This window comes from Cynocephalus volans, chromosome 12, assembly GCF_027409185.1.
Source record: "Cynocephalus volans isolate mCynVol1 chromosome 12, mCynVol1.pri, whole genome shotgun sequence".
In the NCBI taxonomy this organism is placed as follows: domain Eukaryota; kingdom Metazoa; phylum Chordata; class Mammalia; order Dermoptera; family Cynocephalidae; genus Cynocephalus; species Cynocephalus volans.
In genome coordinates this window covers 51,246,450-51,269,216 of record NC_084471.1, presented here as the reverse complement: position 1 = coordinate 51,269,216, position 22,767 = coordinate 51,246,450, and the positions used below count along the sequence as shown (strand labels likewise).

The window sequence follows — 22,767 nt, the reverse complement described above, 5'->3', positions numbered from 1 at the left end:
ATTCCAAGCTGTTTTATTCCCATGATTTTTTTATGAAACATCAGTTCAAGTTGCAACTTCAGATACATTATTTACCACAAGGAGTGATTTTCAAGTCTGTGACTCTTTCTTACTGGAAAAGAAATAAGGACCTATTTCAACTTTTCAAAGCTTTCTTTGCTATCAGTCGTGGTTACCTTCATTCATTGTTGTAAGATAGAGGACAAGTCATAATTCACGAAGAGAGGAGAAATCAACTCCAGTGCCTGGCTGTGCCCCCGTGTCTCGGGCTTACTAACTTCAGACCTGCAAGGGACTGAGACCTGCAAGCTGTGTTCTATAAAGTCCAAGGGTTTCCTTGGGATGGGGTGAGGGGGACGGAAGGGATTTCATCTGTTTCCCAAACAAATTTCTGCCAAAGGAGAAACGACCTAACCGGGGTGAGACCCGGTTTGGTGGGTACAATTGAACCACTAGCCTGTTGCAGTAAAGATGATAACACTAGTGTTTAATTCACCCACATTTCCATGAGCATTTCCTAACATGAGAAGGGAATCTGGACCTTAGTATTTTGCCTCTCTGAGAGAAACCTCAGATAAAAGAATAAAATGGAAATCTGGCTGCTCTCTTCATTTCACTAAAGAGTAATACTATAAACTCTCATGGCATGAACCACTGCTGTAAGAACATCCATCCATTAATCATCAAATATGTACTGAGTATTGCTCTGTGCTGAAGAAGAGTAGATGAGATGCGGGTCTGTTCTTGGTAAGCCCACTCTCTGCAGGTGTTCATTATATTGGTAAATATGACACCAACTGTAAGGAAGGTGGGAGCAGGGGGAGGACAGGTGGTTCAGGTGGAGGGAGCAGCTTGTGCTGTTCCAGAAACTGGAGGAAGTGTGCCATGTTCAGCAAATGGTTAGTGTGGCTCAGTATGGTGAGAGTATAAAGTGTGAGAGGGCTGTGGTGCATGATGAAGTTCAGAGAAGGGAGCCACTCCAAGCTAGGCAATAGCTCTGATTTCACAAATGCCTCCCTGTTGTTTTTGTGTGCACATATACTTGCCAAACTGCCCTGAGTGTCATTTGGAAATATGCTCACCTGTCCATATGTACACTGACCCCAAAGCAAGTCTTTCAAACTGTGGCTAAAAGATCCCTGTGTGATTTGAAGCAGGTGCCACTTTTCCCTCCACAGTCTTATTAGCAATTTTGGGTGGCAAGCTGGTTTAATCATTTGTATATCATAGTTGTAAAGCTATGTTTCAGCTGAGGTAGCGGGCTCCATTAATAGCTGGACAGAGCTGAGTAATTAAATTAGGTCCAATTAAAAAATCATTCTTAGCCACGGGTGGCATCAGATGGGGACTTTTCAAAATGCCCCTGCTTTATGCCCATCTCAGCCCTAATGAATACAAACCTCTACATGGCGCCTAGGCATGTGTATTTAGAAGAAATTTCTCAGGCATCTATGATGTGATGGACATTCCTGGTTAAAATTTGCTCATGGAGACCTTATCACTTGAATAAGAAAGGACATTTTCAGAAAACTCTGGATATATTTTTGAACATATTTATACTGGTTTCACTGCAATGGTGGAGGACAAAAGTCAGAACTCTGAGTATTTTAGTAGAGTCAATCCCTGTAACATGTCCTGGAAATTTATTTTTTGATCATTTTCCATTGTATTCATAAAGTCAGGGCTGGACATAATTATAATCAGGAAGGTAGTAGTAAATTCCCTGTCCGTCTTTATTTCCTTTTGAATAAGAAAACATATGAATTATCTCCTTGACTGTTGGATCTACCTGGAAGATGGATGGTGCTGGCAAATCTGAGTTGGAGAAATTACATCTGGCTTTTCATCATTATTGACAAGTAACCGGACAATTGTAGCCGTTGCTCGTATCTCATGAGGCAGAATTAAAACTCTTATTGGGGAAGATGTTGCAGAAAGAACTTACTGTGGTTTAGAGAGGACTTTATCATCATTCCCTGTGATCTGCTTTGGCTTGGGCTAAATCAAGAATTAATATATCAAGCAAACATAAAAAAAAAAAAAAAAAAAAAAAAGAAGAAGCCAGTTTCCAAGAAAAAAAAAGAGTACAAGCAGTGCCAGTGAGGATGGGGGAAAGTGGGTAGATTCAAAAGATTTAGGACACAGAACTGACAGCACTGCCTGATAGATCGCCTGTCAGGAAACAGGGCATGGGAAGGCGTCAGAGAGGATGATGGGACTGTGTTGGACTGCTGGGTGGACATCAGCTGACCACGGGACCCACTGTGAATAATACAGTTGTAATTATAGGAGAAGACTCTCTACAGTGTAAACATAGTCAATAATCATGTAACATTTATTATGATTTAGAATCATGGAATGCTGTTCTTATTTTCTTGATTTCTGCTTATTTTTATTGAAACAAATTTAGAAGTAAAGGAAAATCTGTATCAGGATTAGCAAATTTAGAAGGGCTTTTGCCAGGAGATTCTGTTTTTGTTTTGTGATTTATTTTTAAAATATTTTTAATAAAAAATGTCCAATGTATACAAAATCAGAGAGAATAGTAATGAAAACCCATGTATGCCTCGCCCAGATTCCACAGTTATCAATTCTTTCCAATCTTATTTTATTTAAGTTTCCCTCCCCCACCAACTGGACTAGTTAAAGCAAACTCCAAAATCATATCATTTTATTATAGATATTTCCATATTTTTTTCTAAAAGAGAAGAATTACCTCTTGAAAACTGAGCCGTATGCCATTATCACACCTAAAAACTTACAGTAATTCCTTAATTCATCAAATCCAATTGGTGTTGAAATTTCCCCTATTATTTTTACAGATAGGTATATAACACAAAGAAACAAATATAGACATATGGTTTTAGCAGCCATTAAGGATTATTGCCTAGATCCATTGCTTCATTTGGAATTGGAAAATAGTGATGATCTATCATTCCTTCTTTCTTTATTCTCTGGAATTCTTCTAAAATGAAGAACTTTCCCTTATCAAATAATGTACATGATAGGCAGGATAAAGCATGCTTCTTTCCTTTATTTAATAAGCTTTCAGAAAAATGAGTTGAACACCTAATAAACTTCAAAGGTAAATAATAAAATATTTTAAAAAGTTGAATAGAATTTTTAATGCTTTTAAAATACATTTGATTTTTTGATCTATTTCAGTAAATAGTCCTTTGATGTCCTATGTTCGGCTAGTGGGAGTTTCTGAGTCATTTTGACACCGTCACTGTGACAGCTTCCTTGTTTTCCCATATTGTAACATGTTTCAGGTTCACTTCATCCATTTCCTATCCCAAACCTGGAATTACTAGTTCTCTAAAGAGTCCTCCTGGTTTCTTTCACTGAGAATGGTATTTAGAGACCACAACGAAGGGTGTTCATTGTTAGTAGGTTAGGCTTTTACTTAATGTTTTTATTTTATATTTATATCTCCTTTCTTAAATGCTGAAAATCTTGGTTTAAAACACTATTAATTATGTATTTGTTCTATCCAATTATATATTTGTGTGTAGTGTGTGTGTATAATCTATCACTATTACAACTAACAATATGATTATTGAAAGGTTTAAGAGTCTTTGCTGGTTGTTTTTGTTTGTTTTGTATTTTGTCTTTAGGATATATCCCTCTAGGAATGGACAGTCAAATTACTGTGCTTTGAAGTCTGTTAAAATATATCCTCTCTGTAAGCTTAAAACAAAAACTCAATACCCAATTAGGTTCATTTATTTTATTTTTATTTTTAGGAAATGCTTTAAAATTTTTGGTTTAATTATGTTTTATAATTACTCAAAATACCCACATTATTCTAAAGGCAAATTTGTAAAATAAGGTACATTGAGAGAGCCTGGCTTCTATCCATTTTGACTACCTCGTTTCTTCCTTCCCATTATGTGTAACAATTTTAATTTATTTTTTGGCTTATCCTTCATTTTTTTTCAATGTAAGAAAATATGTGCACATTTTTGCATTCTCCCTCTTTCTTCGGCAAAAGGTAGCATACTATACATACTCTTCTGTACCTGTTTTTTTCTTCTTATACTGTATCCTAAACTTTGTTCCATAACAGTACTGTATATAGAGATATTCTTCATTTCTTTTTACAATAGCATAATATGCTGCTGTGTGATTGTACTCTAGTTTATTATTATTACTATCAAGTCTTCTGTTGATGGACGTTGGGTTGATTTCAGTCTTTTTTTTTTTTTCTTTCACCAGGGGATTTATGATTGATTCCTGGAAGTGAGATAACTGGCCCCAAAATGAAAACATATGTAATTTAGCTAGATAATACTAAATTCCACTCCATAGTGACTTTTATCAATTTATATTCTTTGGATAGATTTTGAAGGATATCTGATAAGACTTCAGGAAAAATATAAGGTTTCCTGATGACTTTCAAGAAACCAATATGGGGATGTCCTTTTCTTTTCTTTTTCTTTTTTGTAAGTTTCCTTAAAACAAGCATAGGCCACAGAGAGCAAGCTTTTGGTCATTTGGATTTCCTAATAGGAAAGGCTTTGTCTTTCCTAAGCTAACTTATAGCACCTTCCAATGCACTCTTGTACATTCTTGCTGAGCGTTTGCTATGGGTGAAAGCATGGGCTAAATGCTGGTAAGACACTCAAATGAACCAACATTATTGCTGCCCTCCGTAAACTCACGATCCAGATGGGGAGACAGACACATAACTCCTGATACAAGATAAATGGCCAAGTGATGAAACTGAACATGCCTTGATATCTTGAGGACATTGTAGAAGAAAGGGGTGCCTTCTGACCAGTGGCCTCTGGGAAGGGCCTGGGTAAGATGGAATTAGGACTGGCCTTGAGGAAAGGCATTTCTGTCAGAGGTAACTACTGGAATAAGTTCTCAGACACATGAGTGTGCAGGGTGTTCAAGAGGCTTCCTTAGATCTGTGTGGCTGCTCTGAGAATTTGAGTCCTCCAGTGTTTCACATGACATACCTATCTTTAAACTAAGCCTTAAATCTGTAATGTTCACCTTTCGATTCTTTCTGAGTGATTGCTTTACAGTGTTTGAAACCCTTAAAGGTTTGGTTTAGACGATGAGAATCTCAAAGGCACACCATCCTCAGTTTGACCCCAAACCATGAGACAGCCTCTACTGGCCTCAAGCTCATCACTTTTCAAGAGCAGATCAGCCTCTATGAGACCAGGAAGTGTTGTGGGATTTTGAACTTGTAAACAGAGTTGGGAAAAGGAGGAGACATCATAGAGTTGGAGTGGGAGCTGACAGGAGCTTTTCTGAGTTTTTGTTATGGCTGAGAAATAAACGCACATGTTCATATGACAACTGAAGAGTGCAGGTTGGGAAGGGTATGGCCTGGGCCCTCTGGCTTTGGTTGGTCTCTCCTTTCTTTATCTTTCTGATGTGTCAGTGACTTCCTTTGAACAGGAAGAATTAAGTGCCCCCTTCTTCTAAAAAATTTTTTTTGTTTGGGAGTTAGGATAAAATATAAATTGTACCTGATAGCTCATAGATGTTAAAGCAAAAGAAAACACCTCAAGAATTATTCTCTCATTTATGGATGAAGAAACTGAAGCCTGGAGAGGTTGTTACATTTTACCTGGGGTCTCACATCTAGTAGGTGGCAGAATGCAGAGAAAAGCCCAGGTCTTCTTCATTCCTCCCTCCTTCACCTGAGCAATTTGGTGTACGTTTTACCAGGGAGAGAGCTGGAGTCATTTCTTATGGGGATTTGGTGATGAACACACAATTCAACATTCAATAGCCTGTTCTGACTTTCTTTTTACGAGTTTTAAATATAGGATAATTGCCACTGAAAATAAATCTCTGGATTGCAAACTTGACAATTCCTTCAGCTCCATTTTTTGGGTTACAAGGACATATTTCCATTTTATTGCAAATTGAACAGAAGCAGTTTTCCTACACAGCCAGCAGTTTAGCAAGACCACCTTGAGTTTCAAACCTCTCCAGATTTACCTGGAGTGAACTTGAGGATGTGTGTGTATATAACCATTTTCAATGGTGTGTTCCAATTATCTTTGAATGAGCTCTGCACAGTTCCCTGGTGGTCTCAAACTGTAAATTTATGTTCTCTGTATTATTTTCCTTTCTAGGACCAGATCTTTATGGAAAATGTAGGTGCAGTGAAGCAGCTCTGCAAACTAACTAATGACCTTGAAGAAAGAATAGAAGAGTTAGAAATATGGAACAGAAAGTTGGCCAGGCTAAAGCGGCTCAGTAGTTGGAAGTCCTCAGCCAGTGAAGCAAGCTCAATCAGGTATATCCAGCATCATCACAGAAATTCGGGGAAAGGAGACAGTGGGCTCTTTCCATAACTAGATCAATCTAAATGGTCTTTTTGATCAAGCAGCAACCATTACTTTCTCATAATACAGTCTCTATTCTTCTTTTAGAACATTTTGGAACACAAATGCCTTGTATGTTAACTTTCTTATTTTTTTTTCTGTTGCTGCTTTAAAAACGAAGCAAAACGTGAGGCATCTGCTTAACAGCAGATGTTATAGGATTTTAGCAAAAGGGTAACTTCTTTAATGAGGAGAGGTGGCCATTTCTAAATTTAGAAAACTATGTTTGGTCCTCAAGGAAAAAAATTTTATAATTTTTTTTTATTACTTGAGGAGGTAAACGCACATTTCTGGGGTCTAGTTTTGAGAAGAAGAAAAATGTAATCTTTAATGCAGTCATTTGTGTTTACTAAAATTCTTTTCCATAAAAGGAACTCTCAACTACCTTGGTTTTTCTTTTTTCAAATTATCACTGTATTACATAAGAGAGTTGTCCTGTTGTGTTAGTGACAGCCTTGCCTTTGTTATATAATTCCTGGAGAGATATTTGAATAGTAATCAATTTTCTCCTTCTTTTTAAAGCAAATTTAGCAGAGCTGTTAGTATATCATCTCCAAGAAGGACCATATCCAAGAAAACTAACAAGGTAAACAGAATTAAATTTATAATAAACAGAGGTGATGTTTTCCATACCCCCCCAAAAATCTTTAGAAAAATTGATCGAGTTTTTTTTTTTCATTTATTTGTTGATAGACTTTCCTACTTTGCATTTTTCTGCACTTCAGATGTTTAAATACTAACCCTTTAGTAGATATTAACTTTTTTTAAAAAGCAAAAAGAAAAATAAGTACACAACACGTCCATTTCAGAACTATTATTCTGTCAGTTTTTGCTTATGTTGTCCCCATCAGGTGAAATTTATCAGCCTCCACATGCATATGGTTCTGGGCTGTGAGATCTGTGTGTATGCCTTGACCCCACCTAGTCCCTTCTTTTTGGCTTAAGAAGATTCCAAAGTGACTTCAGTTAATCCTGAAATTCTTAAATATTCAGTACTAAATATGCAAATGTGTGAATAGGAATTTACTTGCCTGCAAAGGTTAATGATTTTATTAATGAATAGAGATAGCTTTCACCAAGTAAGATAACATTTGCAGCAAAAAGTGAAGGTTAATCATTTATTAATTTGAAGGCCACCCCTTGCATCACAGAGAAGTGTTGGCAGGGGAGAAGCTGCAATATTCCCTTCCAGGTTGCAGTTCATGAATAACTGCGAAACTCGGCTTGTTCCTGCTGATCCACCAGTGGTCCAGAAATGGCCTTTCCCAGAAGATACCCATGACTTTAACTGAGACCCTGTTAAAGGCTGACCTGGTGTTTGGACCACTGCTTCAGTTCATCCTCTACTCCTCATGCTATACTGCATTGAACTATTCCAAAAGGATGCAGGAAGGAGTTAGAATTCTTCCACAAAAACTATGTAAAGTATTATGCTGCTGATAAGCTTTTTGGTGTAACAATAAACCTAAGTACATGGATAAATGTATAGTACTTGTCCTTGGACAAGTTCCTTAATCACATTGGGAAAGAGATAACTATAGTATCTACCTTACAAAGATTATTAATGGGATTAAATGAGCTAAAACTCTTAGCACAGTGCTCAGCACTTAGCAGTTGCTCAATAAACACAAAACATTAAAAATATTGTGTAGGAAAGGTGCCCTTTGTACTAACCGATTTCCAGTGGAATGAAGGAAATGGTATCTACATCCATGGCAGCCCTGATAGGTGCAATGTGGTCACCTGCAACTTCTGTAGCTCCCATCTTGCACTCACAGATTTTCTTTATTGTGTACTTATCCCAGAATATTAACTAGAATATATAGAGGAGCAGGCCCTATGTCTGCTTTCCTCACTCTGTCTTCAGGGAGTAGCACATGGTAGTTACTTGAGAAATACAGACAATCCTCGATTTATGATGGTTCAACTTTCAGTTTTTCAACTCTACAATGGTGCAAAACTGTTGCAGTCTTGACATATTGTACAGTACTCAATAAATTACATGAGATATTCAACACTTTATTGTAAAATAGGCTGTGTGTTAGATGATTTTGCCCAACTCTTGGCTAATGTAAGTGCTCTGAGTACACTGAAGGTGGGCTTGGCTAAGGGATGGTGTTCGGTAGGTTAGGTGTATTAAATGCATTTTTGACACGATATTTTCAGCTTACAATGCATTTATCAGGATGTAACCCCATTGTAAGTCAAGGAGCAGCTGTAGTTATCAAATGAATGCACGAGTGGAGAGCCCAGTCTAAAAATATTTCCTGAAGGTTCACAATTTAAATTAAAAATATTAAGTGGTTCAGTGTCTTGAGTGGGTGAGTTTGGGTGGCAGCTAGGGTGTAGACACAGGGTCAGGACTTATGTAGGCATTAACACCTGTCCAACTCAGAGACCACTTGTAGTCACTGTAGAGGACCTGTGGGAGGCAGACAAAGATGAGTCAGACGTGGTCTCTTCTAAGCAATTACAAGGTAGCCAGGGAAGATCGGAAGAAAATACAAAGAACAGTTTTAGCTGGATGTGATAAATGCTGCAGAGGCTCAGAGTGCTGCAGGAGTATTATGGGATCTTGGCCTGAAAGGCAGAGTCAGCTTTGGCTAGACAGCAATGGAGCTGTAGGAGAGATTTCAGATGGAGAGGTATAAGCAAAGCTCTGGGAGCTTGTCCTGGCTTCATGCAAGGATTAGGTGGGAGTTTGTTAGAGAGGATAGTGGAAGATAAGACTACAAATACAGATTAGGCTCAGATATCTGCACCACCAGGTTAAAGAATTTATTGAAATAATATCTAATTGTATAGTGCTTCCTTTTATTTACAGACAGAAAAAAGGAAGCAGCATAGCTTTGTGGTTAAGAGCATTAATTCTGAAACCAATTTTTTTTTTTTTTTGCTCAAATCCTGGCTCTGTGATTTATTGGCTGTGTGATCGTGGATGAGGAACTCAGCCTTCCCATGCCTCCTTTCTCCCATCTCTAAAATGGGGATAATAGAAGTTCCTGACTCCAGGGTTGTTGAGGATTACTGTGAGGATTAAGTAAATTAGCCCATGTAAAGTACTCAGAAGGGTGGATGGCACACAGTAAGCGCTGGATAAGTGTTCACTGTTGCCAGTGTTTTCAAATCCACTATTTCAGTTGTTCTCACACTTTGCTATACATCTGAATCTTCCAGGGATCTTGATAAAGTACAAGTAATGGGTGTGTTTTGCTCCTTCTGTGCCTTCTTAGAAGAATGCCTTGGCTATTTCTGTGAGACCAAACTTCCCTTTCATGTCACCACCAAACCCCTAAGTGTCCTCTGTTTCTTGGGACTTCCTTGGGTCACTGGGTCATTGAAATAGATGCATGTGGGTGGGAAATGTTACTCTTGGGTTGGATGGGGCTGTTGATGAGCAAAGTGCTTGCTGTGGGCAGTTGGTGGCCCTTACTAGACGGTAAGAAACCTGTCTGGATCCTGACTCAACTTCCACACAGCTCCCAATGCTGGCCAACATGGTGCTCATTGGAGGAAGACTGAGGTCTCAAGATCTAGCTTTCATTCAATCCACGGGGTTCCCCCTCCATCCCTCTCTTTCTCCACCTTCAAGACATAGGTGGGTGATTCCTGCTATTGTATGTAGACCCTGGGGTGAGGTGGGAAGGTCCTCAGGGTTTAAGTAAAAATTCACTGAGTATCTGAGAGGCAGAAGGAGGGGGACAGAGTGAACATGGATAAATAGTTTTCATTATTTTACCTCTTACAGATTCCCTGCCTCCACCCTACCCCAAATAAAACATATTAAATCAGAATTTTCCAGGACATTTAGGTTTTCAAAAAGCTCCATAGTAATTTTATGCATACCTGAATCTAGAACCATTACACTGTTAAATGAATCCACCCAATAATTCTTAAAAGTAGGCAGGTATTATTTTATTATTCCTATTTTATCAATAAAGAAAATGGGGATCAGTGACATTTAGATAACTTTAGGACTCAACTCTAAGTCTGACTGCAGGTTTTAGGCCATTTCCCTATACTAGGTCAAAGGATTTTGAGCAAAAGCAGGGAGATTTAAATAATTCAGCAGCTGTGTATGGGGGAGGAGGGATAGTAGTTTGGAGGGAGAAATGCTTATCCTGAGACTAACACTATTTAATTCCAATTGATTCAGCAAATTTCATTGAGTTCCTTCTCTGTACTGCACACTATTCATCCTCAGAACAGTCCCAGTGAGGTGTAGGAGTGGAACCCCTGACTTCTCGCTATCCAGAGTGGCTTACAGCTGTGCTTACGGATGACTCAGTTACAATAGTCCTAAGAATTTGTTACTTGCAAAAAAAAGAGTATAGTTAATCCTACTCTCCCCCCCTCATATTATGTTGGAGAGCATTTTCTTTAGTCAGATAACCAGCCCAAGAAATTAAGCCAAAGACCAATTTTAGGATATTTGATATTTCCTAACTACCACCATCTTCCAGTACCCTTCCAACCAAAAGCATGATTCTACCTCATATCCCCAGAAGGAAGCAAACGTAATACTTCCTATTGCATTAGCAGGAAACTCATATTTAAGGAGCACCTTATTTAAATGTATAGACAACCTCTTCAGTCTTGTCAGGTGGTTTCCCCACCGATTCCATGCTGTCTATCCTACAGTTCCTGGCCCACTCCCCATATGCGAGTATAAAAGCCAGTATGTATCAGTCCCTAAAGGTTTGTCTCATTCACTTCCTAGAGTCTGCAGTTTACTTATTTTCCTGTCTCTCTTGGTGTTGTACATAGCGGTACTCAAGAAACATTTGTTGAATGAATGTAAGAATAAATAAGACACAGGCCCAGAGATGTCCTTATAAATAGGTAGAAGAATCGGATACTGATGTTGTCATTTAAGGATTGTTTAGTGGGATTTCATGTCACAAGCATCATTTCCATGGTTTTTCATACCTGAAATTTTTCCATTGGGATTTATTCCTTCATGTCTTGAAGACGTCTTAATTTTCAAAGGTGTCCTATTAAAAGAGACGGACATCTGGGTTCTGACAGCATCTTGTCTCATAGGCCCTCTTCTCCTAAAACTGCAAGAATAGGCGCCACATGAATGGCATAGACAGTTGTCCCACAGGGTGTCAGGGAGACAAGAGATTACTGTGGGCTGGAGTATCAAGGAAAGGGAGGGACTTGGGGTAAGCTTTGAAGGAGAGGCACCCCGGGGAGCAGCAAAGAGCTCCTCCTGTGGGGAGCAAGTCTTCAGGCTTCCTGCTCGCAGTTAGCATCGCGGATTTATCATTGCTCATTACCGAACCTTTTTATAGGTTTATTTTTCAGGAAAAAGACAGTCGTGTCCTAACTGGGTTTTCCAGACCTTGGTTATAACTCTAATTGCTGTGATGACATTGTGGTAAGAAAAACTTCAATTTTATGCTATATCAGCTCTTTTTTCTTTCCTGTCTTTCTTCTTTCACATATGAACTGGGAACTGACCTTCCATTTACTTTGAAGACAAGAAGCCCTTTAAACCAGGCACTGACCTTTGACAGCTTAGAGACGAGGGAGCTCTTTTAAAACTCATATCTTAAAGAAAAAAGCACAGGCTTTCTGAACTAAAATGTGAGATGAAGGATATTTTTCTTTTTCAATCTTAACTGCCATGTTTTAGCCACAAATTGTGCCTTTCACTAGTGTGTGTGTGTGTGTGTGTGTGTGTCTGTGTGTGTGTGTGTGTGTGTGTGTCTTAGCTTTGCAAATAACTTTCTCGAATCCTTTGTTTTCCTTCCTATCTACTTGGGGTAAAGGAATGAATAGGAAATCAGGTATAATCCACTCTCTCCTAGTTAATCATGTTTATTAGGATTCTTCTATGTTCTTTAGTGAAGACTTTACAAAAGGGACACCAAGATGTAGAATATGATGAAATTATAGCCAAATCTACTAAGCAGTTAAGTCAAGCAAATACAGCAGGGACAACAATATTTGTTATGAAAATTGGGCAACTTTTGATGGCCATCCCTCCTCCACAGAGAGGTGGGAGTAATCCCTTGCTGGAATGCAGAGCCCTTTATCAGCCCTCTGGTTTTCATGCTCCTGCTGCTGCTGTGATGGCCCCTTGCCTGAGCCCTGGTCATCCTGCCTGTGTTTTCTGGGCCTTTGAATACTCCTTTCTGGTTTTTGGTCTGACTATTCATGTGGTGAAAGGGGTGTTTATCTATCCATCAAAAAATGCTTTGTTAGCATGAGAAAGGACTGGCTGCTAGACCATGTCTTAGGGAGACAATTATTCTTAGAAGCAAAGCAAACGATGGTCCCAAAGTGCTTCCAGTTCCTTGATCTAAGGCAGCTTCCTAGCTATGGGAGACATTGTAGTTCTCCCTGTGACTTTCTTTCCCCTCGGTGTTTTCACTTTTGACTTGCTACCTCCCACCTGTGGGAAGATACCCAAGTATTTGACACCATGACACAGAGCTCCCATTAGAAGCCCATGCACTTTTCTCAGTCTCCTAAGTGTGCTTGTATTCTCCTGCTGGGGTTTCTAACTCAGGAGGGTGTGAGCATCTACCTTGAGCAGACATACTTGGCTTCTCCAGAGACATAGAAAAGGTTATAGAAAAATCTAACTCTACGGTAAAGATACTGCCTTTTAAACATGCTTATCAAATTTTATGAATTCCAGTATTGTCGACCACTAAGACCATAAATGGGAGGCATTATGATTATTTTCTTGTTTCTGGACTGTGGTGTAACTGAAAAGGGTCGAAACCATGGTTTGCTCCCAAAGAAGGAAGCAGATGTCCATTTGATTTGATGGTCCTAGAAGTTCTCTGGGCTATGCACTGAAGGAGATGCCAGAGACAAGTCAAAAAGAGGACTTAGGGGTCAGTAATGGGGAGACGGAGAATGGGAGACATGGAAGAACAAAAAAGGGAGACTTGACCCCAGCAAACACTTGCCAGGGCAACACTACAAGTTCTGTCTGACTGCGTCTTTGGGACTCAGAACCACTGTCCCCAGGCAGGGCTGTGCCTTCTGGGCAGTTACCAGCTGCTGCTGAGAACACTTTGGGGATTTGTTCCCTATGAGTGGAATTCAAATGTGTGGCATATTTCTTTGTGTGTACTTAATGATGGTAAATCCATCACCTTCAGTGGGAACAAAATAATGAGTCCTCAAGTTTGGAGAACAAGGTGTGAAGTCAAGCTGGCAAGAAGTCAAGTCAGATAACATTGTCTCAAGCCCAGCACGAAATGGGACTGTAAGTTCATCAGCAGGCTTTCTTTGGTGGCTCTTGAGAGAGTTTTAAAGACACCCCCAAAAGAGGAGACCGCTAAGTGTTTGGGTGTATGAACATTGTTGGGAATGGCCTCCCAAAGCTCACACCTTTGAGGAAAGCTTCCATTTGGATATATAAGTTCTGACAATTGTGGGGAGAGGCGTCCTTATTATGCTGATGTTACACAGTATGGAACTGGGTGCTTTACTTCATTTCTTTTCCTTCCTCTGCCCAATTTGGTGTATTGTGCTCTGAAAAGACAGACAGCTGGAAGAGGTCATAGAAGTGGCCCAAGGTTTTGGTGTCCACAGCTAACTAAACCTGTGCCTCCTTTCAACAGCACAGACCACCTGCACCAGTGGGATGTGAACTTTGCTCTGTCGCTTTCCTGCAAGGAGCAGAAGACTGTCTCCAGCTATTTACACACTTCCTCTTGTAATCTTCCACTAGTGACAGTCGCTTCTGAGACAGCTTGCCAGGGCCAGGGCTGCTCTGTGGAAAAATCCATCGGTGTAGATTACCCCAGGAACCTCTGAGCTCCAGGAAGCCGAGGGCTTTTTCTCAGCAGGGCAGAAAAGCATAACTGCGCTGGTTTCCATGGTGTTTCTATCAGCTGTGGCCGCCTCCTCCCCCTCTGCTCCCATCTGTGTGGCCTGTGAGAGTACATCTTTGGCCAGCTGGATGTGTGCGATATATCTGGAAATAAATCTGTCACATGGTCGCATAATGCTTTTTAAATTTTTTTATTTACAGTGCCTTGACGATAGTCTCCCTTTACATACTCAGTTTAAAAAATCAAGACCGAAGTGCCCCAAATCTCTCTCCAAGGTGAGGGTTGAGATTGTGATTTTCTTTGGGGAGGATCTTGAAGTCCTCCTTCATTAATCATTTCGTTCTCCTCCAGCAACAGCACAAGCTCGCAGGAGCTAGCTGGGCTGCTCACAGCCTCCTCCTCAGGTAAGGTCCGCACATCCCTCATCCCTGAACCCAGTCTGCCTTTCATGTGAGCTGTCAACAGAAGAAACTGGCCTTTCAGGTTAACCCTGTTGCTTCCCTCCCCTCTGCCTGATGCCTCGCAGCACCTCAGACACCACTGGCAACCACACAGACCTCCTTTCAAGTACCTGAAATCTCTTTCTGTGAGATCCTGTCATGTCAGGAGACTTATTGCTGCCCCATCTGGGGAAGGAGAAGAGACTTTCCAAGTCCCGGGCAAAGACACTTGGAGGAGAAGAAGGAAATCCGTCAGAGGAAACGGGCAGGTAATGACGTTCAAGGAGAAACGACTAGGGCTTTGAACTTCAGGGTTTTTTTCCTTGTCAATATTTACTCGGATAGTCTCTTAATGGTTCCACACTTCCACTTGGGATGGCAAAATCTTTAAAGACACAAATACACAAATTGGCATTTATCTGTAATTACTGAGTTCTCTGTCCAGGGATACAAGTTTCATTGATTCAAGTCCTTATAATTTTCACCAAGTGACAAGGTCTCATTTGTCTGTTGCCAACAAAGCTAGTAATAGTGGCACGAGTGAAGTAATTATGTGCACATGGGTTCATTTTTTGGCTCATTTAGAACTTAAAAAATGATGTGGTATCTGGGCTTTCTGCCCAAACCAACTAGGGCAAAATGTAGGAGACTTTGGCCACTGTATACAGAATTCAGGGTAAGCTTAAAGTCAGTGAAATACACAAGGTTGGCATTCTAGTTTCAGAATATCTTCCTCCTCTGCCTTCCGGGGACACACAAACACACAAACACATTTTTCAAGTAACAAAATTTTCATCTTAAAAAAATTATAGACACTTGATCAAGGGCTAAAAGTGCAATGATCTCCATAAGATCAAATACAATTCTTCTATTTATTATTATTTATTATTTATTATTATTTTTAATAATATTATTATTATTGATTATATTATTTTTAGAAATAATATTATTATTCTAATATTATTATTATTTTTAGAAATCTCCTTCTATATACACATATTAATGAGTGTCTAAAATAATATTAATGATGATGCTAATAATAACAATACATATTAGCATGACTTATCTATTAGGATGCTGTCACAACAATGACTCCCAAATATCAGTGGCTTCATGTGGCAAAAGTTTATTCCTCATTCACTCTATACATCAAAAGTGTATTAAAAGAGAGCTCTTGGTCATCATGTTATTCGGGACCCAGCTGATGGAGACTCTGTCCCAGTACCTACTTCCACAGTCTCTGTAATGGTGAGAGAATAAGGCAAATTGTGTACTGGCTCTTAAAGCTTCCACCTAGTACAGCACGTGGCCCTTCTGCTTTTACTTTATTGGCTGAAGCAAATCACATTGGTCATGTGTAATTTAAAAACAGATGGGAATGCAGACTAACAGGTGTCTGGAAGAAGATAAACCAGAATATTCGTAGGCAGTCCTAATGACTGACACATAGAATATGGTCAGTGGTTGAAGTTTTGTGGCAGAAATGTAATTTCATTTTCTTTTTGGTAATATTCCATATCCTGGTCTTGAATAACTTTAACAAATCCTCCTCCTCCTCCTCATCATGACATGATGAGGTGTTACTCTATAAGTAGTTTGCATGAATAAATCATTTAATCCTCACTAGCCTACAGGATAGGCACTGTTTTCGTGCCCACTTTTTTCCAATGAGAAAGCTGAGGTACAGGGTCTCCCCACCACACCTATAAGAAGCAGTGCTCATACTGTTTTCCTTGTGAAAATGATTTTTGACTGAACTTGGAAACAGATGCATTACTATAGAGTGAGAATAAAGGTTCATTCTGAAGAAAAGAATTAGTTTCAATCATTATAGTCTCAACATTTAAAAAAAATTAATTATTATTTTTTATTGGTTATGAATATTCATGGGATACAAAGCTAATTGTCACCCCTCGTGCCCATGTGAGGGCCAGACTCATACTGGCAGCATACCCATGACCACTAATTGCATTTGTACTCCGTGTCCCCCACCCAATTATCCCCAACCTCCCTTTCCCACCCCCTTTCCCCCCCACTCCACTTTGTAGCCCAAGGAATGCTCTCTCCCTCTGCAAGTCCAATGCACTACTGTGGTCTTTCTTTCCTTCCTTCTTTCTCTCTTAGCTCCCACTTATGAGTGGGTACATGCAGTATTAATCCCTCTGGACTTTGCTTATTTCACTCAACATGAGTTTCTCCAGGCTCATCCATGTTGTTGCAAAAGTATTTCATTCTTTGTTATGGCAGAGTAGTAATTCCATGGTGTATATATACCACAGTTTCCTTATCCAATCATCCATTGTGGACATTTGGTTCCATGTCTTGGCTATTGTAAACAGAGCTGCGATGAACATGGGAGTGCAGGTATCCCTTCGACGTGACGATTTCCATTCCTCTGGGTATATACCCAGAAGTGAGATTGCTGGATTGTATGGAAGATCTATCTGTAGATGTTTGAGAAAGCTCCATGCTGTTTTCCATAGTGGTTGTACTAATTTACAGTCCCACCAACAGTGTAGGAGGGTTCCCTTCTCTCCACACTCTCGCCAGCATTTGTTATTTATTGTCTTTTTTATTATAGCCAGTCTAACTGGGGTGAGGTGGTATCTCAATGTAGTTTTAAGTTGCATTTCCCTGATGAGTAGTGATCTTGAGCATTTTTTCATGTACCTGTTGGCCATTTGTATGTCTTCCTTTGGAAAATGTCTATTCAGCTCTTTTGCCCATCTTTTAAATGGGTTATTTGTTTTTTTACTGTATAATTGCTTGAGTTCCTTTTATATTACGGCTATTAAACCCTTGTCGGATGCATAGTTAGCAAAAATTTTCTCCCACTCTTTAGGTTGTCATTTCACTCTGTTGATGGTTTCCTTTGCTGTGCAGAAGCTTTTTAGGTTAATATAGTCCCATTTGTTTATTTTTTCTTTTACTGGTTGTGCTTTTGGGCTCATGTTCATAAAGTCTGGGCCCAGACCTAGTTGCTGAAGTGTTTCATCTATATTTTCCCTTAGCAATGTTACAGTTTCAGGTCTTATACTTAAGTCTTTATTCCATTTTGAGTTGATTTTAGTGTATGGTGAGAGGTGCATATCTAGTTTCATTCTTCTGCATATGGAGATCCAGTTTTCCCAGCACCACTTGTTAAAGAGGCAGTCTTTTTCCCAATGTAGATTTTTGTTGCCTTTTTCCAATATCCGATGGCTGTAAGTCTGAGGGGTGATTTCTGTGTTCTCAATTCTACTCCACTGGTCTGAATGTCTATTTTTATACCAGTACCATGCTGTTTTGGTTACAATACCCTTGCAGTATAATTTGAAGGCGGGTAGTGTTATGCCTCTGGCTTTATTTTTTTTGCTCAGGATTGCTTTGGCTATTGAGGGTCTTTTGTTGTTCCATACGAAGGGTAAGATTGTTTTTTCCATTACTGTGAAGAATGTCATTGATATTTTGATGGGGATTGCATTGAATCTGTAGATTGCTTTGGGTAATATAGACATTTTCACAATGTTAATTCTTCCAATCTAAGAGCATGGAATATCTTTCCATCTTTTTGTATCTTCTTTAATTTCTTTCAGAAGTGGTTTGTAGTTCTCATTGTAGAGGTTTTTCACCTCCTTGGTTAAATTGATCCCTAGATATTTTATTTTTTCATGGCAATTGTAAATGGGCTTACTTTCTTTATTTCCTTTTCTGTTAGTTGATTATTTGAGTATATAAATGCAACTGATTTGGAGGCATTTATTTTGTATCCTGCAATGTTACTGCAGGTATCAACCAGCTCTAGGAGTTCTTTGATAGAGTCTTTAGGTTTTTCTATATATAGTATCATGTCATCGGCAAATAGGGAAAGTTTGACTTCGTCTTTTCCAATCTGGATTCCCTTTATTTCTTTCTCTTGCCCGATTGCTCTGGCTAGTACCTCCAGTACTATGATAAATAGAAGTGGTAAGAGTGGGCCTTCTTCTCTTTTTCTGGTTCTTAAGGGAAAGGCCCTCAGTTTTTACACATTCAGAATGATACTGGTGGTGGGCTTGTCATAAATGGTTTTTAGTGTGTTGAGATATTTTCCTTCTACACCTAATTTCATGAGAGTCTTTATCATGAAGGGATGTTGAATTTTGTCAAATGCTTTTTCAGCATCTGTTGAGATGATCATATGGTCTTTGCCCTTGAGCTTGTTGACGTGATGTAGCACATTTATTGACTTTTGTATGTTGAACCATCCTTGCATCCCTGGGATGAATCCCACTTGATCATTGTGTATAATTTTTTAAATGTGTTGCTGTATTCTGATTGCCAATATTTTGTTGAGGATTTTTGTATCTAGGTTCAGCAAGGATATTGGCCTGTAATTTTCTTTTTTTTTGTTGTGTCTTTATCTGGTTTTGGTATCAGGGTTATGTTGGCATCATAGAATGAGTTTTGGAGAGCAGTTTCTGTTTCAATTGTTTGGAATAGTTTGAGGATAGTTGGTATTAACTCCTCTTTAAAAGTTTGATAGAATTCAGCTGTAAAGCCATCCAGACCCAGACTTTTCTTTGTTGGATGATTGCTAATTACCACTTCAATCTCTTTGTTATTGGTCTGTTCAGGTTTTCTGTCTCTTCTTGTTTCAGTCTTGGTAGTTTGTATGTATCTAGAAACTAATCTATATTTCCCAGATTTTCATATTTATTGTCATACAGTTGTTTATAATAGTCTGTAATGATTCTTTGTATTTCTGTGGTATTGGTTGTAATGTCTCCCTTTTTATTTCTGATTTTTGTTATTTGGGTCTTCTCTCTCTTTTTTTTTTTTTTGTTAACATAGCTAATGGTTTGTCTATTATATTTATGTTCTCAAAAAAACAACTTTTCGTTTTGTTGATCTTTTCTATTGTTTTTTTGTGTCTCTATTTCATTTAGTTTTGCTCTGATCTTAATTATTTCTTTCTGTTTACTACCTTTAGGTTTGGATTGTTGTTTTTCAAGTTCTTTGAGGCATAGTGTTAGGTCATTTATTTGAAGTCTTTCTGTTCTTTAAAGTAAGCATTTATTACAATAAATCTGCCTCTTAGTACTGCTTTTGCAGTATTCCACAGGTTTTGGTATAATGTATCTTTATTTTTATTAGTTTCTAGAAATTTTTTGATATGCTGTTTAATTTCTTCTTGGACCCATAGGTCATTCATGAGCCTATTATTTAGTTTCCATGTATTTGTATAGTTTCCAGAGTTTTGCTTATTATTAATTTCTAATTTTATTCCATTGTGGTCTGAAAAAATTCTTGGAATTATTTCATTTTTTAAAATTTGCTGAGACTAGATTTGTGACCTAATATGTGGTGTGTCCTGGAGAATGTTCCATGAGCTGATGAGAAGAAAGTATATTCTTTAGTTGTTGAGGAATATGTTCTCTATATATCTGCCAGGTCAAGTTGGTCTAACATGTAGTTTAAATCCTGTGTCTCTTTGTTGATTTGCTGCATGGAAGATCTGTCCAATACTGAGAAAGGGGTGTCCAGGTCACCCACTGTTAACATATTAGGGCCTATTGCTTTCTTTAGGTCTAAGAGTGTTTGCTTCATATATCTGGGTGCTCCAGTATTGGGTACATATATATTTATGACTTCTAGCTGGATTGATCCTTTTATCATTATATAGTGGCTTTCTTTATCTCTTTTTACGTTTTTTGGTTTAAAGTCTATTTTATCCAATATAAGAATAGCTACTCCTGCTCATTTTTGGTTTCCATATGCATGGTATATCTTTTTCCATCCCTTCACTTTTAGTCTGTGTGTGTCTCTATATTTAAGATGGGTCTCTTGAAGACAGCATATACTTGGGTCTAGCTTTTAATCCAGTCAATCAGTCTGTGTCTTTTGAATGTGGAGTTTAGTCCATTCACATTTAGGGTGGTTATTGACAGATATTGTTTAATTCCTGTCATTTAATTGCTTTTTGTTTAGATGTTTTAAATATCTTTTAATCCTTACTTCCCCTTTTATTTCTCTTCTTCAGTGTTAGTTGGATACTTGAGGTGGCATGATTTAGTTTCTTGTTCTTTCTCACTGGAATTTTTGTTTTAACATCAGGTTTTGTTCTTTCTTGTGTATCTGTGGTAGTGACATTCTTTATTCAGATTCCAGATAAAGAACTCCCTTGAGGATTTCTTGCACGGCTGGTCATGTGGTGGTGAACTCACACAATTTTTGTTTGTCTGGGAAATATACTATTTCCCCCTCATTTCTGAAGGAGAGCCAAGCTGGGTAAAGAATTCTTGTCTGGCAATTTTTTTCTTTTAGTGTTTTGAATATATCATTCCACTTTCTTCTGGCCTGTAGGGTTTCAGTTGAGAAGTGACTTGACACTTTTCTCTTGCTGCTTTTAGAATTTTCTCTTTGTCTTTGAGCTTTGCAAATTTGACTATAATGTGTCTAGGAGAGGGTCTTTTTGGATTGAATCTGTTTGGGGACCTTTGAGCTTCCTGGATCTGAAGGTCTACATCTCTCCCTACACCTGGGAAGTTTTCTGTTATTATTTCCTTCAATAGGTTTTCAATACCTTTTCCTTTCTCCTCCCCTTCTGGAATACCCACAATTTGGATGTTAAAGCACTTGAGGTTATCTGCTATCTTTCCTAGATTTTCCTCATTTCCTCATTATTTTTAATCCTTTTTCCTTTTTTTTTTTTTTTTTTTTTTGTCTACCTGGTCTATTTTGAAAAGACAATCTTTGAGATCTGAGATTCTTTCTTCTACTTTATTCTAGCCTGCTGCTTATGCTCTCTGTTGTGTTTTTTTAAATTTCAATAAGTGAATCTTTAATTTCTAGGAGTTCTGCTACATTCTTTTTTAAGGTATTAATCTCTTTGTAAGTTTCCTCCTTCAAATTATGGATATTTTTTTCTGTATTCCTTATGTTCTCTAATTGAGTCTTCTTTTATTTCTTCAAGCTTTCTTAAGATCATTGCTTGGAATACTTTTCAGACATGTCAAGGATTCCTTGTTCTATGGGGTCTGAAATTTGAGGATTACTGTATTCCTTTTGTGTGTCATATCTTCTTGTTTGTTTGTAGTTCTAGCATTTTTGCATTGATGTTTGGTCATCTGGTAGAGGACTTGCTTCTTCTGTTACTCGGGTTGGCTATGAGGATAAAGACTACTCCTCTATTTTCAGGCTCTCCTGGTGACTCTTCTTATATCAATGTAGTCAAGTGAGTGGCAGGTTGCCTGTAGAGTGGCCCTGGCTGCTACTGTAGTGGTGAACTGTCCTTGTGGTGACAGAAGGTGTGGTGGTATCTGTATTATACCACTTTGGCTCCTGTTCCAGCTTTCTGTGGCTATAGACTGAGCCCCTAGTGTTGTGCAGATCTCAGCTCACCTCGGTGCCTGCTGGGCTGTGTGCACTTCCCTCCCCCGACCCCAGGGCCTTAGACTGGACCCCTGTGCCATGTGGGTCTTGGCTCCCTTCTGTGGCTGCTGGGCGGTGTGTGCTCCCCTCTGGGCCTTAGATTGGGCCCTGGTGCCACAAGGGTTTGGTCTTGGCTCACCTAGGTGGCTGCTGGGCCATGTACACTTCCCCCCAGGCCTTAGACAGAGCCCCAGTGCCAGTGCCACAGGGTCTGGTCTCGGCTCACTTTGGTGGCTGCTAGGCTGTGTCTCAACATTTTTAAGTGTGGAAAAATCCAGTACTATTACAAAAATCTCCAAAGGCTTCATCTCTTGTGAAGCCACATGAAACCTTGTGCCTGGTAAACTCTTTTCTCAACTTGGGAGTCCACACTGGGGACACTCAATGTCTTTTTATGAGAGTTGTCCTTAGAAGGGACCATCCCACCTATGAGAGATACACTGATAGCAACGGATCCTGAAGAGGAAGATGTCATGAACTGATCCACTCTTCATTATCAAGGGTCTCTTGACCCTTGAGCAAATTCACTCCTGTAGCAACCAGCTCTTCACATCAAGGGAATATTGGGAAGAACAGTCCTTATTCAACTAGTGTGACAGTGAGTGTCTGCTCATGTTATATTTTCATATGTGTGGAAACTCCTAAAGAGAGAAGTGACTCCTAAAAGAAGAAGATCTTCAAGGTTCCTGGCTGTGTCTACCTAGACAGAACTAGCAGCTTCTCTGCCTAAAAATGAAATTTAAGCTCTGCTTTACCAGCCTCCCTAACATAGGGGGAAAG

The 22,767-nt window shown here is 39.0% G+C and overlaps 1 protein-coding gene across 1 annotated transcript in view; it reads left to right on the top strand.

The window, feature by feature from the left end:
* The window catches only part of MYRFL (myelin regulatory factor like), a 134,483-nt gene that overhangs the window by 99,316 nt on the left and 12,400 nt on the right, over window positions 1–22,767 (top strand). The window contains exons 14-19 of the mRNA XM_063115651.1: window positions 6,105–6,268; window positions 6,879–6,942; window positions 11,654–11,739; window positions 14,359–14,433; window positions 14,510–14,562; window positions 14,685–14,867. Coding sequence (XP_062971721.1) covers window positions 6,105–6,268; window positions 6,879–6,942; window positions 11,654–11,739; window positions 14,359–14,433; window positions 14,510–14,562; window positions 14,685–14,867 — 625 coding nt within the window. The remainder of the gene's footprint in view (window positions 1–6,104; window positions 6,269–6,878; window positions 6,943–11,653; window positions 11,740–14,358; window positions 14,434–14,509; window positions 14,563–14,684; window positions 14,868–22,767) is intronic.